This window comes from Onychostoma macrolepis, chromosome 21, assembly GCF_012432095.1.
Source record: "Onychostoma macrolepis isolate SWU-2019 chromosome 21, ASM1243209v1, whole genome shotgun sequence".
Lineage (NCBI taxonomy): Eukaryota > Metazoa > Chordata > Actinopteri > Cypriniformes > Cyprinidae > Onychostoma > Onychostoma macrolepis.
In genome coordinates, this window is record NC_081175.1 from 13,180,738 (window position 1) to 13,197,847 (window position 17,110).

The window sequence follows — 17,110 nt, forward strand, 5'->3', positions numbered from 1 at the left end:
GAAAGTTTTGTGATATATTGGTGAGAATTTATCCTTTTAGGAAATGATTATTTCACAAGAAAATGATCAGGGACTCGTCACTCATATTTTTATTAAAATGTTTTGCAAATTTATTAAAGCACCATCTTTCCACTAGATGTAGTGCCTGCCTGATCATATTAGAATTGCCTCTATGATATAATGAACAGGACAGGTGTTTTGTGTCATAATTGTCGTTATTGTACATTCCAGCACGACTGAAAGGCTTAATTCACCACAACTATCCATTTTATAATGACATTCATAACATGCAAAAAATAGAATACAAGCTAAAATGAATGTTACCACATAATTGTATACTGTAGTTATGAAGTGCCACCGTCTTTTTTGCTAAATTAATTAAATCCCCCCACCCCTCCCCCTTGTTGCTGTTGTTCAGCTTTTCTGTAGACAGTGTTTATCAACCGTGACCAGAGTGTTGTGTGTGCTAATAATGACAAATTGTGATTAGCCATGGCTAACCTGCTCCCTAAGCACAAAAACATCGTGCTGCAGCCCCGTCACTTAAAATCAGAGCTGCTGCGTGTTTATAACTCTCTGAGGGAATCAACAATGAACTTAATAATGCAAGATAACTCAAAAAAGCCCTCTGCATAAAGTTTTCAGTGCTAAGTTTTTCATGCTAAGTTAACCCATCATTTTTTTCAGTGAATATTATGGATGTTACATACACTCCTTAGGGCTTATGCATAAAAACAAGCAGAATGAATTTCAGTGTAAATCATTCATAAATCCATTCCTACATCGATTGTTGCAGTCCACTGAAGATCACAATCTACATAAGAATGGTTTTATGAATGATTTACCCAGAAAAGCATTCCGCTCGTGTTTCATGAAAAAGCCTTTCCTCAGCTTTCTTCAAGCCTTTATCAATGGCTACTGCTGCATAGCTATCCCAGTGTTTCCTGCCACTGTCAACTTCCACATTTCATATAACACACTCTTTGAAAATATACTACATTTAAATGTTATGTCTTTGCCCACCACAGGAAAATCCTGGAGGTGCAGATCATTGACGATGAGGAGTACGAGAAGAACAAAACCTTCACCATCCACCTGGGGGAGCCAGTGCTGCTGGAGATCGGGCAGAAACACGGTCAGTGGATTTCTGTGTGACATCCATACTCCAGCTGCAGTGCTCTGTGGCTTTGTATTAGAATACAGATTAGGGTCCCTGTTTAATATTGTATTAATAGCTTACACATCTATCCCTGAATAATTTAGAAAGAGATTTGATAGAAAGGCTTCTTTGTGTGAACGGAGCGAATAATGGAAGACAGTGGAGGTCTTATAATGGGTGACTTGTTATAATGGGAGAGCAGGAACAGGCAGTAACTGGTCTCAGTGCAAGCAGCCATGTTGAAGGAATATCTCTAGGCCATTTCTGTACATTAATTATGTACTAACCGCTCTAATTTAATGTTCATCCCCATGCTCTTCATATTGCCATACTGTTACAGAATCCAATTAAGAATGTTGATGCCATTAACATAAGCATTTTTTGATGATTTTTGTCTTTCAGTCTCTCTCTCTCATGCTTTTCTAGGACAAGAAGTTTATTTCCTGCTTGTGTGTAGTGCTACTATAGAATATGATACATTACAGTGGATTATAATAAACACAAAAGGATGAATTCAGTAAACAGTTATATGCAGTATTTCACAAACCTAAACAAAAACATGCTTCTGGTTCCTTAATCATTCACAATCAATCAGGGGTTTTCAAATTTAACTTTGGGGACCCCTGGGGGCCACAGAAATGAAAATCGTATTTACTTTATTTATGTATTATTTTTGTGAAATGTATTTTTAGGGCTGTTTTGTAATTTTTATAAACATTTTGTATTATTTTTATTTATTTATTTTTGCATCTATTGACAGCAATGTTGTTATTGTTAAAACTATTAAAATAGTTCAAATTCTCCTTTTGCTGAACTTTCCTTTTCTCCCTTTCTAAATCTCATATCACGTCGGAAAGGCATTTATTTTCAATTAAAAATTAAGGAAATAATCGAAAGGTTGAATATAACTTATCGGGTAGGGTTAGGGTAGGTTTAGGGAGGGCTTTATTGTCCCAATAATGTGGCATCCATTTAATAATTTTAATTAAAATTGTAATTTGCACTCAATATGTTATTGCATACTGTTTAATAACGCACTACAATGCTGAGGTGCAGATAATTGCTACTATTTGCAATAAGTAGTATAAATAGCAGAAAATCCTGCTATTTTAACATTGTAAATAGAATCTATAGCTATTTGCACTTAGTGTAAATAGCATATTGCTAAGAAAATCCTGCTATTTTCATTGTGTAAATTGAATCCATTGTTATTTGCACTTAGTGCAAATAGCCTCTATCCCTATTTACACTTAATGCAAATAGCAGCTGCCAAGTTTATAACAGTGAGAAATAAAAACCTAATCTGAATATAGTTCAGATCTGCATTCTCCCATGCAACATTCAAACAGTTAGCAAGTCTGCCAGATTGCTGTAGTCTGCTGCATTTTTATAAAACTAGAACTCAAAAACGACATGCAAGATAGAAAATGATCATGCAAATTGTGTTCAACACACATTTTTGGCTGCATTTTCAGTTACTTGATTTGCAAAATTCCTTTAGTGAATTGGGCGCATCAACAAGCGCAGACCGTGCATGCAAATAAACCACTGTAAAAAGTGATGTTGACTTAACTTAAAAAATTGAGGAAACCCGTTGCCTTAAAATTATTAAGTAAATGATAATTAAAAAAATAAGTTAAGTGAATTGTAAAGTTCACTTAACTTTTATTTTTTTAAATTATTATTTACTTAAGGCAATGAGTTTCCTAAATTTTTTTTAAGTTAAGTCAACATCACTTTTTACAGTGCAGCACTACCACTGGGCACAATTCATTCTTAGTGAATTTCCTTGTAAATTGAGTTCTACCATATCAGCTCTGTGATACACGTACAATCTCTATGGCTCAGTAGATTTTCGATGTGTCTTCCTCTGACAGGAGACTCCAATGATAACAAACCAGCGGTGGGGGCAGAGGAAGAGGAGGTGGCCAAGATGGGGTGTCCGAGTCTGGGAGAGCACACCAAACTGGAAGTGGTGATAGAGGAATCGTACGAATTTAAGGTAGGTCTTGTGAATCAGGAAGAACAATACCGCTTTCATGAAGTGGTCTTACCTGCTCAATCTCTCACATTCAATTTCTACCTGAATCCTCACCTCTTTGTTCCCATGGTGACAGTCTCAATACTGAAGGTCACCGGGGTCAGGCGGCTCTGGGATTTAGAAGAGATTTGAGGTAGAAATACTGTGTTACTCCCTCCATGATTATCTTCAGCGCTCTAAATGCAAAGAAGCAAACAGCTAGGACAGGATGACATTGGAGAAAATGAAATTCTGACAGGGTTGTGCATAGACGCCCACTGCCTCACTGAAATCAGTTTAGCTGAGACCTCTGTGCTCACTGGGCTACGAGACTGAGTCATATTAAATCTTGTCTACTACGAGGACACATGAGAATTGTGGGTTTAGGTTTGATTTATCTTTTATATATGTATTTGTGTGTGTTTTCAGAATACTGTCGACAAGCTCATAAAGAAGACTAACCTGGCGCTGGTGGTGGGCAGCTGCAGCTGGAGAGAACAGTTTGTCAGCGCTGTCACTGTCAGTGCAGGTCAGTGTCTCTCTGCCAAACTGTGTTCACACATGCTCAAATAGAAGTGGACCACACAACTGATTCATATTCAATAAAAATTTATATAAAACCATGCAATAAGGCAAGATGTGGCAGGTTTCCAGCAACAACCAGTTTGTCTGTCCTCAATGAATGTGAATCATTCTGTGCGACATGACACAATCTCAGCCAAGAAGGAGATACTTAATGTTTAAAGTATGCTGGAAAAAATATATATCTTTTTTAAAAGTTAAAGTACTATTTCAGTATATTCACTATATTCCTGTTTAAAAATGTTATATTTAATTCAGTGTGTTATTTGCTGATTCTTTGTAATTATTTGTGAACCAGCAATTTCTAAATGAAAATTGTTTCAAAGTTAATCCTACATCAGTTATTTGTCAGCGTACAATTATGTGGAGCAAGACTAATTTTTCTTCAAAACCTGAAACTTGTGTAAAACATTTCACTGTACTAATAGAATTAAATTTAAATTAATTTAACTGAATTCATTTGAATTTAATGTTTTGTTTTCTCTAATTACTATACCGTACGGAAGACTGTATACTAGGGCTGAGCAATTAATTAATTTAATTGTTTTGAAGTTCAAAAAAATCACTTTAAAAACAAATTAATAAATGCATGTTTCCAAAAATTAAATGAGTAATCAAATTGAACTTAAAGGGTTAGTTAATCCAAAAATGAAAATTCTGTCATTAATTACTCACCTTCATGTCGTTCCAAACCTGTAAGACTTTCGTTCATCTTTGGAGCACAAATTAAGGAATTTTTGATGAAATCTGAGACATAGACAGTAATGCAACTGACACCTATACCTATAACAATAATGACAATTGTTAAAGGTCCCATGAAATCAAAATTGAAGTTTCTTGGATCAATATGTTAGTCTTAAGGTTATCTGTATGTCAGTGTGCTCCAAAACAGTAACAAAATTCGCATTTAGAAGATATAAGTATTCAAAGCTTGCAGTTCGTCACTTCCGCCAAATCTGCTCAATTTTTTTTTTGATGTCACATCGTACTTCATCTTCTCATCAAACGTTCTGTCCAATCAAATGCTCTCTAGAATTCGAAGCGCCCGAATGGCTTTAGGCCAAACTGTGATATAAACGAACGCTATTGGCTATTTTAAAAAGGGGCGGGGCTTCTTGATATGTCCCGCCCTGTCTTCCTGTTTCAGTTAAAATTACCTTAACACATAGAATAATGCTGTGTGTTTCAAAGCATTTCAGGGGACCTTTAAACAAAGTCATTATTTTTGTTTTCTTTGCACACAAAAAGTATTCTTGTAGCTTCATAAAATTAAAGTTTAACCACTGATGTCACATGGACTATTTAAACAAAATCCTTACTACTTTTCTGAGCCTTGAAAGTGTCAATTGTGTTGCTGTCTATTAAGGATCAGAAAGCTCTCGGATTTCATCAAAAATATCTTAATTTGTGTTCTGAAGATGAACGAAGGTCTTACAGGTTTGGAACGACATGAGAGTGAGTAATTAAAGACAGAATTTTCAATTTTGGGTGAACTAACACTAATACTGACCAAAATAACCGTGAAATTTTTTTTTGTCATAATCAAGCAAACCCTTCTATATACTGTACCTTTTGTTTACCTCCTTAGGTGATGATGATGAAGAGGAGAGTGGGGAAGAGCGCTTGCCCTCGTGCTTTGATTACATCATGCACTTCCTGACAGTTTTCTGGAAGGTTCTGTTTGCCTTCGTTCCACCTACGGAGTACTGGAATGGCTGGGCCTGCTTCATCGTCTCCATCATGCTCATCGGGGTCTTGACCGCTGTTACTGGAGATTTGGCCTCTCACTTTGGTTGTACAGTGGGCCTGAGGGACACTGTCACAGCAGTGGTGTTTGTGGCCTTGGGCACATCTGTGCCTGGTGAGTGTTTATTTGTATATCAGATGCCATAGCATGTAGCTAATTAGTAAAGGATAACATAGTCATCCAGTCATTATCAAAAAATAAACCCTGAATGCCACGATTAACCAATTAGAGTCAAGTGTTCTATCAAATATTGATGTATTACATAATGTACCATTGAAATACAGCCGCTGCTTTCAACATGTTTTCAGCTTTTGTGTGCATGTGTGAATGTTGTAGCTTGTGCTTTCACACCTGTAGATCGATTGCTTTATTCCGAAACAGGGATTAAAATTATTACAATGTTGCTTTTTATACTTGGTGCGGTTCACTTTCACACGGCAAAGTTTCTAAACGGACCAAAATTGTTCATACAAATCACGTACGAGTAAACTGTCCTCTCATTGGTCAAAGTTCCATGGTTTATTTTCCGTGATTCTGCTCATAGTTGTCATCTGTCAGGATGGAATGACGACAGCTTTGCCTTCGCGGGCTTATTGTTGGGGTTTTTTGTAGCTGTCGTTATATTAATTTATCATTTTGAGCAGGAGTCCAGGATTTGTCGGGAAAACATTTTTAAAATGCACCTACTACGAAGAAAAGCAAAAGACGGCATTAGAAAATGAAAAGGCGTGCTTTGATTTTGAACGGCAAAGGCATTTAACCTCAGCTCTGCTCCCAAGTTAATCCACGGTTCATTTTAAGAGGAATTAGCAAAACAACACAGCTACTGCTTTTCACAGAACATACATAATTACCCATCATGCATTGTGATATAGCCTGGTTCGCAATTGCCGTTTTCACATATGCCCAAATGAACAGAGCTAAGGGGGGAAACTGGCCAGGTTCCGAAACAATGGGCCAGGTGTGAAAGCACCCTTAGACTGTGTTTAATGATGTGGACTCTTCAGCAGACCACGATTTGCAAGAGATCTGTGTGTTTGTCTTGGCATTAGCTGCATTAGAGTGGATGGACTGAATCTGCACATACTTGAGCTCTATTATGTCAAACCAAGCTCCAACACACATAATGAAAAGATCCACTTCAAAAGACGAATCTCAAATGAGATCTATTTTATATCTCTGTTGTTTCTTCAAGACAGCAGTAAGATTAAATAGAGGTGCTTGCATTTCTGTCTGCTCAGTTAGAGTTGGGCAATATAAGAACAAATTTCTATTACAATATTCTTACACATTTTGGTTGGTAATTATATGTTATAATGTGTAGTTTATAATGTGTATACTGTAATATACACATTGTTATGGAAAAGCGATGAAAAAAATATTAAATAAGTTCTGGTCACTTTTTCAAAGACCCCTAGTAGTCACAAATTTGATGTTATGCGTTTTTTCAAGGTAACATAGTGTCCAAAAAAAGATTTTAAAGGTGTTTGCAATACTTGCAATGTGACTCAACACTTTCCCAAATCTTTTTCTGCACATCCAAATCTTTTTGGAAGTACAGGTGCTGGTCATATAATTAGAATATCATCAAAAAGTTGATTTATTTCACTAATTCCATTCAAAAAGTGAAACTTGTATATTATATTCATTCATTACACACAGACTGATATATTTCAAATGTTTATTTCTTTTAATTTTGATGATTAGAGCTTACAGCTCATGAAAGTCAAAAATCAGTATCTCAAAATATTAGAATATTTACATTTGAGTTTGAATAAATGACCATCCCTACAGTATAAATTCTGGGTATCTCTTGTTCTTTGAAACCACAATAATGGGGAAGACCGCTGACTTGGCAATGATCCAGAAGATGAACATTGACACCCTCCACAAAGAGGCTAAGTCACAGAAGGTCATTACTGAAAGGTGTGGCTGTTTACAGAGTGCTGTATCAAAGCATATTAAATGCAAAGTTGACTGGAAGGAAGAATTTGGGTAGGAAAAGGTGCACAAGCAACAGGGATGACCGTAAGCTTGAGAATACAGTCAAGCAAAGCCGTTTCAAACACTTGTGAGAGCTTCGCAAGGAGAGAACTGAAGCTGGAGTCAGTGCATCAAGAGTCACCACGCTCAGACGTCTTCAGGAAAAGGGCTACCAAGCCACTTCTGAACCAGAGACAACGTCAGAAGCATCTTACCTGGGCTGTGGAGAAAAAGAACTGGACTGTTGCTCAGTGGTCCAAAGTCCTCTTTTCAGATGAAAGTAAACTTTACATTTCATTTGGAAATCAAGGTCCCAGAGTCTGAAGGAAGAGTGGAGGCACAGAATCCATGTTGCTTGAAGTCCAGTGTGAAGTTTCCACAGTCAGTGATGATTTGGGCTGCCATGTCATCTGCTGGTGTTGGTCCACTGTGTTTTCTGATGTCCACAGTCAACGCAGCCATCTACCAGGAAATTTTAGAGCACTTCATGCTTCCTTCTGTTGACAAGCTTTATGGAGATGCTGATTTCATTTTCCAGCAGGACTTGGCACCTGCCCACACTGCCAAAGGTACCAAAAGCTGGTTCAGTGACCATAGTGTTACTGTGCTTGATTGGCCAGCAAACTCGCCTGACCTGAACCCCATAGAGAATCTATGGGTATTGTCAAGAGGAAGATGAGAGACACCAGACCCAACAATGCAGATGAGCTGAAGGCCACTATCAGAGCAACCTGGGCTCTCATAACACCTGAGCAGTGCCACAGACTGATCGACTCCATGCCACGCCGCATTGCTGCAGTAATTCAGGCAAAAGGAGCCCCAACTAAGTATTGAGTGCTGTACATGCTCATACTTTTCATTTTCATACTTTTCAGTTGGCCAAGATTTCTAAAAATCTTTTCTTTGTATTGGTCTTAAGTAATATTCTAATATTTTGAAATACTGATTTTTGACTTTCATGAGCTGTAAGCTCTAATCATCAAAATTAAAAGAAATAAACATTTGAAATATATCAGTCTGTGTGTAATGAATGAATATAATATACAAGTTTCACGTTTTGAATGGAATTAGTGAAATAAATCAACTTTTTGATGATATTCTAATTATATGACCAGCACCTGTATTTTACCTGTATAGATGTTGATTCAGTAACTACTCTGATAGATTTATTTATTTAGCAAAGCATTCGTCAAACTGATTAAAGGAATCAATTCATAAGACTCATGGACTGTGATGGTTTTGTGTGCACTTGGTAGAAAGATGTGTTTTCTTGCCATTACTGCTTTTCTGCTCTTTTATCTCATCACATTCAAATCAGACTGAAAACTCAGATTTATAACTCAACAATATTTCTTTTTTTATCGGTTTATTGTTTTAACCTGTCTTTTACCCATCCTTATTGCCAGATATTTCTTCTGAGAAAAAGACCATTGTAATCTCATATTTGTCTCATCTAGAGATTCACAAAAGATCACAGTGGACAATTTGAGCACAGACTGCTCAGATTTCCAAGATACCAAAGTCTGCAATCAAATGTCAGATATTTTAATTTTAACGCAATCAATTCTCCTCAGGTTCCTCCAAGAATTTTATTATGTATTTCTATACTCTTTATTGTACAGTATGTCAACTATTCCCTCATTTGTTTCTGCTTTTCTTTCTCGTATGGACTTTTAGAAGAAACATCTGAGACAATGTTGATTAAACATAACTGATACCTCCATTCTGTCTTCTGAGCCAGTGTTTCCCAACCCTGTTATTGGACGCATTATCCTTATCCGCCCCATCCATTTCAGTTCTCTGCTAATGCGTTGAATCAGGTGTGTTATATTAGGAAGACTTCGAAATGTGTACTGTTGATGTGCTTCCAGGAACAGGTTTGGAAAACACTGTCCTGAGCTATGAGCTATGTCTTTCATTAAAATGTTCCTCTGGGGCTCTTCCAGTTCTCACTATTCTTTTTTCATCTTGTCTTTTCTTTTGCCCTCTACAGATACCTTTGCCAGCAAGGTGGCAGCCATCCAGGACCAATACGCCGATGCATCCATTGGAAATGTGACAGGTAGTAATGCAGTTAACGTCTTCCTGGGTATCGGAGTGGCGTGGACCATCGCTGCTGTGTACTGGCACAGTCAGGGCAAAAAATTTGAGGTCCCGCCGGGGTCGCTGGCGTTTTCCGTCACCCTCTTCACCATCCTGGCAGTGCTGAGTGTTCTGACACTACTGTATCGCCGCCGGCCCTCTGTTTCCGGGGGCGAGCTGGGGGGCCCGCGAACCGCCAAGCTGCTCACCGTGTTCCTCTTCCTCATGATGTGGCTCATCTACATCCTGCTGGCCTCGCTAGAGGCTTATTGCTACATGCCTGGCTTCTGAGAAAGTTCCTAAAGAGATGTACTCTTTGCTGTAAAACCTCCCATCATTCTTCCTCTCTGCTTTTGTGTACACGAGAAGTCTAAAATGAGTGTTTACATCTGTTCTTACTGATTATTATTGTTGTTGAAATTGAACTCGCATCCTTTCGCTAACACTGACGTGGATATCTAGATGAGTGTCAGTGAAGGATGATAGAGGCTCTGTGGTTTCATGCACAGCTTCTCTTTATAGATGGATCTCTCTTACATGGTGTCTGCCACCCCTTGGATATTCAGACACAGCAACTCTCTCCAGAATACTCTCCAGAGAGCCCCCTCAGCGTTTTTCTTGCTTCAGTGCTGTTTTTTCCAAGGATGGTCCTTTACGCCTCACTTCGATATTCTCTCAGAAATCCCTCTTCTATTATTCTCTCTTCCCTCTAAGTCGCTGTCAATAGACTCATTCCTTCTGCAGAGATTTGGGTATGCTTCACACCTCTACCTACCCTCAAGACATGAACACTCTGTTTCATCTGTCTTCTCTTGCCTGTAACTGAAGCTCCCCGCAGATATTCGTACCACACTATAGCGCTGTTCATTTTTCACAACTATAATTTCAGCTCAAGTGATCCGGTGAGGGCTGAGCTTCTCAAACTGACTCCACCCCTAATATGACCTTTGCCCATAACCCTGGCCAAATTCTACTCAAAACATCTTCATCACCTCTGAACATGCCCCAGTGCTACCTACACCAGAACTTCTTCAACGCTGACCTCACCCTCAATAATGATACAACAACTTCCTCACTATTAACCTCGCCTCAATGTAATCGCAGGCCCTGCCTAATACTACTTATACCCTTATACTACTATAGTGACCCCGCCCCATCACTACATACACCACACCTTCTTCACTTCTGATTCCACCCATTACACTACCTATGCCACACCTTTTAATCTCTGGCCCACCCCAATATTACCATACCTTATTTACACATGACTCCAATTCACAACAAACAACGCCCTCTTCACTTCTGACCCCACCCTCAACCCTACCTGTGCCACACCCCTTCCATCTCTGACTCCACCCCTGTATTATCTACAGTATACCACATATTTTCCCCTCTGATCCCACTGTCACTACCTACACCACACCCATTTCAATTCTGACTCCGCCCACAACTCTACATATGCCACACCTTCTTAATGTGTGGCCCTGCCCCAATATTATCTATACCATGGCTTCTTTTGACATGACATACCACACCTTCTTCACATCTACTATTTGCTGGTATTGTAAATCTTTTAAAAATGCGCTTGTGTTTTTTATTATTTATTCATTTATTTTTACCATGCTACTGAAAGTTAATTATGAAGTCAATAGAAGGATTGTAAGAAGGAAAGAAAGATCTTTTTTTTCAATCTTTTCTGGATATTTTTGTTGAAAGTTAACAAAACCTGAAGAGATACACAATTTGCATGGAACAACATTAGCGATAGAAGTTGAATGGAGACCAAAAGAAATAGTTTCGGTGACATAAGAACCAAGGTGTTGGTGTTTATTCATGTGATATTTATTGATATTTATTATTATGAACTATGTATTATGTGGGGAAATATTGTAGGCTGTGTGTGTGTGTGTGTGTGTGTGAGAGAGAGAGAGAGAGACGGCATGTATTCAAATGGGTGAGTGCAACAGATTTGAAGAAACGTATGAGTGTCATGTGTGCCAATCTGTCGAACAGTGTTCAAAGTCTTTGTATCTGACTATGAGTGTCTGAAAGTACGAACGTGTGCTAAACTCAAGCACAGTGAATTTTGTGTCTGTCACTGCCACGCTCAGGATTTTCAGGCTCTCATCCTATAAGCTTCTGGATCCTCTTCCAACATCCGTGAATTTACAAATGGCTGCAGCTTTCATGTGGTACATTCGTTGGTCCTAAAACATGCAGTGACTGTCCTGTTGTACCAAGCCATGTTCTACAGCTTCACTGTGTCAAGCTTTTAGCTTTATTCACTACTGAAGGCATTGCGTCATTGAGTCATGTGGTTGTGTTTGAACACAACATGGGTGCCTTGATACCAACAGTAAAATGTCTCTAGGCCATACAGTAGGTCTGTCACTGAGTTTACACTGACAAGATGCTGAAAATGATGAGTTTCATTCATGCGCAATGTGAATATTTAACCCATGAAATGTGAGTCCTCACTTTCACTGTGTAAATCCTGAGCGTATCTAATTATTCAAGCACTTACCTCTCCTGATAGCATCGGCGCCACCTAATTTGCGTTTGTGTGCGTGGTTAATGTATAATGGATTGGATTCCAGTTCAATTTCAGTTTGCTCTCTTTAATCAGTCCTCCATCTGCTCCTTAACTAATAAGACTTGGTTCATTTCCAGTTAGCCAGGATTTAAACTTGCTTAGTTAGCCCAGATCTCTATCCCATACTCTTCTTTGCTGAGCGATACAGTGATTACGGGTTTCAGTTTGCAGATATTACATAATTGTTTACAAGGGGGTAATGTGTCCCCATTTTCCCAGCTATCAGCCATCTGCTTGGCCCAACTTGGGACACATGCTATAGGAAATGAAAAGTTAAAGCTGTAGGAAATTCTCACTATTAGGGGCCCCAGCAGACCAGTGCTTCAAACTTTTTAATGCACTAAATAAAAGTCATTTTAAGGAGCTTTCTGAAAAATGGTAAGAGGGAACGCATAGTCCCATTACCTGATTTATAATGACGCCAATGGCCAAATGCACCATTTTAGAAGGGTGTTATCTTTTATGACGACACCGTTGGCTTAAAAGAGGCTAGCCTGCTACAGCCCTCTATTTTCGTGAATGATAAACCATACAAATCTACAGTCAGCCATCTATGGAAATGTTGCAAGTGCTCTGCTCACTTTCTTACACAATGTGTGACGCGAAAGTGGGCGAAACAGATGTAGATACAGTCCGCATTTATACTGGCATATGTGTATTTATACATTCCAATGATACTAGATTAAAAAAGCACAGAGTGATGTATTTTTAGTGCTTCTTGTTGCTAGGCGACGTCTTAAAAGAGTCATTGTCTTTCTGTCATTATGTTGTCTGGTGTCAGTGCTCTAGGGTGGGTGGAAAGGGGGATCCGTGGATTGTAATTACTTTATAAGGTCACTCTCATCTCTCTCCTTTTATCTGGCCACACAGGGTTAATGAACTTAAAGGTTCCACCCTAATTCAAGGACAATCCTTAATTAATTAAGAGTTTTGCGTCATATTAATATAAGCTTTTGCTTTGCGGAGAGCAGAGCAGTGATTGATCTCCCTGAGGTAAACATATTTAAACATAGCAGTCATAGTTGCATCAAACTAATGGGGTTTTCTAAAAATAAACATTACCAACTACAGAGGATTATGGTAGTGAATCTCCATGCAATGCTCAGTAGCCAGCCAATAACCTTGAAGAAAAATACCATACGAGAACATATCGTGCTAGAAAATCTGTTTATGCGGACCACGTAGGACCATCTCTTGTGGAATAAGCCTAAAGCATTGTGACTGATTTATGATCAAATAACAGTAGATGTGCATAGAAACACACTTAAAGTGAAAGTTCACTCTTTGTGTCGTTTCAAACCTGGATGATTTTCTTTCTTCAGTGGAAAACAAAATACGTTTTGTTAATACACGTAATGTCATTGGGGACCACAATATCAATAAACCCCATTAACTTTAATTATATAGGGGACAAAAAGAAAGAAAGTAAAAACAGTGATAGCATAATTTTCCTTATTGGCTAAAATGTGTTTCCACACTTATTTACTGTTATTTGATCTTAATTCAGTCCCCACTTCCCCAAAACACCCTCAGCATAAACAAAATGGCCTTGAATATCTGATATTCATAGTCCGTCATAGCATGCTCGTTTCATTCTTGTACGTCAGAGTGCTTGTGTCGTGCGAGAGTCCCAGGTGTCACATGTGCTCTATTGTGATACTTCAATCTTAAAGCATGTCTTTTCTATGTGTGTGCATTTGTCTTCTAATATTGCATTTCTCTTTAATCACAAAAATTGAAATATTTACAAAAGAATTGAAATTGTGTTTGGTTTTGTATGTATTGCTATTTGATAAATTACTGTTTTAAATGACTTTGTTTTTTTTAAGCCAAGTGTTCTTTACTTAGCTATATGACACTATTGTTGTCTTGAGATATGTTCTGTACTAAGACAAATTTATATTTTGAGTAAAAAATTTAAGTGCTGCATAAAGTACTTTATCATCACTTTCACAACAACAATAACTACTACAACAACATCAAAATAATTTATGTTCTCAATGTTGTATCTAAAACTATGTGTGAGGGAGAAAGGGTGTGATTTTTATGTGAATTCATTAAAGCTGTAATGTGAAGGGAAACTACAGGATTTTGCCGAAAGATGGAGAATGAGTCTCTGTTTGTAATGCGTAAAACTTTGTTTCATATTTAATTTATTAATGAGTACATTAAAGTTGGAATTGTATATTACTAACAGACTTTTTAACTCTTTATTAAAATGGCTTTGTTTTCTCTCAAGCGAACGACAAAAGAAAACAAAACACCTCTGTTAATCTACTGTCCATTGTTTCTTCATTGACTTTTCTTGGTCTTCATACAGAATGAGCACTTAGATATATGTGACCCTGGACCACAAAACCAGTCTTAAGTCGCACGGGTATATTTGTAGCAATAGCCAAAAATACATTGTATGGGTCAAAATTATCGATTTTCCTTTTATGCCAAAAATCATTAGGATATTAAATAAAGATCATGTTCCATGAAGATATTTTGTAAATTTCTTACCATAAATATATCAAAACTTCATTTTTGATTAGTAATATGCATTGCTAAGAACTTCATTTGGACAACTTTAAAGGCGATTTTCTCAATATTTTGATTTTTTTGCACCCTCAGATTCCAGATTTTCAAATAGTTGTATATCGGCCAAATATTGATCTATCCCAACAAACCATACATCTATGGAAAGCTTATTTATTCAGCTTTCATGTGATGTATGAATCTCAATTTTGGAAAATTGACACTTAAGACTGGTTTTATGGTCCAGGGTCACATATTCTTATAGGCTGTGCGTTATGTAGATATTTTAAAGAACATTTTAAGTGCTTTTTATCCATATCATGAAAGTCAGTGGGGCCCAAAACAAAAACAAATTAAAATTTTTGTATGCATTCTACAGAAGAAAGTTTTGCAGTTTTGGAACAACCGTTTTGGTGCATAAACTGAACATCTTTGAAGTTTAAAAGAGTTGTACTCATTTCCCAAGGTTTGTGAGGGAGTTACAGTGTTTTTATAACACAAAAAGCTCTTTTATCTCAAAAGATAAAAGAAAATTGTATTCATCATCATATGACCCCCTTAATGAATCTATGCTTGAATGGTGATATTCTTTTCGAGCTCTTGCGTTCTCCAGAATGTTTGACAGATGGCTCCTGACTCGGTCCCATCCCCCTGCAGACCAATGAACAGTGCAGTAGTACAAAACAGTCATTAGAGGAAAAGAAAGGAAGAAGGAAGACAGGGGAGAGGAAATGCTGTGGAGTGGAGAATGTAAATTACAAGAACTGAACAACACAACAGAAACCCTCACAGGGGAAGAACAGGAGGCAAATACGCTTTTTAAAAAATCTGTTCATTCGAGGAGCTACAAATACCTCAGCAAGTAAAAATATGAGATGTAAAATCAATATAACACGCTCTCATTTATTATTGCTCAGAAACTACATGAAACAACCATTCTGACAAGCATCTGCGAAGGCAGAGTAAACGTACTATTGCGGTTGAGTTGCCTCTAAAACCGGACCACAATGAGAGAAATGTGTGTAACAAGACTAGTGCGGTTTTCTTCGACTGCAAAAGAACACCTCAATCAGGACAATGAATAATTGACGTACTAACTGAGCTTTTGTATTATAGTAACTGTAAAGTTCACTTGAAATGAAAATTCAAATCTATCTTTTGTCTAAATTAAATTTTTTAAGCAAGATGTCACCTCGACTGTCCAGTGAAAAGCCAGACCTCTCTCTGGTGACAATCATTCATTCCACTTAAACCCCTCCCACAATCGACTGCAAGCTCACGTTCAGATCTGCCACCATCCAATCAATCAACAACCGATGGATAGAACGAAGTCCCGCCCCTACATTTTTAATCTGATTTTCTCGGATGTATGTCTTACAACTTTACATTTTCTTACTTTTGTTCTAACTTTACATTTCTCTCCAACATAAAAGATACAAAATACATTTTCAAATGCCAAAATTCCATTATATTCCATTCATGTTTCCAGATTCATTCCATTACGTGCACGCTCAATTGAGTTATGATCCCTGTCTATTCACTCCTGAAAAGTCAAAAGTGAACCAGTCAACAATTTCCAGTGTATGATTTTTATATATATATATATATATATATATATATATATATATATATATATATATATATATATATTTAAGGCTTATGACATTTATATTTTCCTGGACATTGCAGAGAGCTAGGGTTTTAATGCAGTAAGGAAAGTTGAGAGAAAAAAAAATGCAATAAAAAGAGAAACCTTGATCTTTATTGGAAACCAGAAATAGCGAGCAAAACCAAAGGCAAGTGTTCAATAATGCATTTGAAATGGAGAACATTTCCCTCATAACAACACTGTCGCTCTTCACTTGTGATCCTTGGACCTCCTTTGAACTCTTTAAGCACATTTTGACGGTCAAATGAGAAGCTTATTTTCTTTCTCCTTTCTTTCTCTCTCTATCTTTGCTTCATTTTTCAATTAGATCCCCACTCACAGCATCTGAACTGTTTTGTATGCATCTGGACGTATGCCATTGTGCTAAAGATTAATATTATTGAATTTGACAGGATGTTAACACTGATAGCAGGTACAAAGCGCTTTCATATGCCACTACAGGGAATGAGAATAAAGTGTTACCTGTTGAGTCTACGCTGATGCTAAATGGCTTCTTTAAAAGTTCTGAGAACAAGAATCTTCTTGATCGATGAGGAATCAGACGTTCATTGTTTTCAGTGACAGTCTGTTTTAGCAATCCACAGCTCTATTTTCAGATCACTGGGGAGGCAAAAAAAGCCACAGCTGCAGTGACAAACATTACAGTGGCAATTTAGTGTCATCAATCACAGCGGCCGTGGCGAGAGACGGGGCTGAAGCGGGGTCAGCTCACATCGTGCTTCAGAACTCACCCACAGTTGTTACTGGAAATGGAT

General features: G+C 37.7%; 1 protein-coding gene across 2 annotated transcripts in view; it reads left to right on the forward strand.

Annotated features, from left to right (window-relative positions):
- The window catches only part of slc8a4a (solute carrier family 8 member 4a), an 89,526-nt gene extending 75,170 nt beyond the window's left edge, over positions 1–14,356 (forward strand). For both annotated transcript variants that reach the window (XM_058757784.1, XM_058757785.1), the window contains 5 exons: positions 1,029–1,135; positions 3,037–3,161; positions 3,609–3,708; positions 5,350–5,622; positions 9,485–14,356. In XM_058757784.1, the coding sequence (XP_058613767.1) occupies positions 1,029–1,135; positions 3,037–3,161; positions 3,609–3,708; positions 5,350–5,622; positions 9,485–9,864 (985 nt within the window). In that variant the 3' untranslated portion in view covers positions 9,865–14,356. The remainder of the gene's footprint in view (positions 1–1,028; positions 1,136–3,036; positions 3,162–3,608; positions 3,709–5,349; positions 5,623–9,484) is intronic.
- The last annotated feature ends 2,754 nt before the right edge of the window (positions 14,357–17,110 follow it).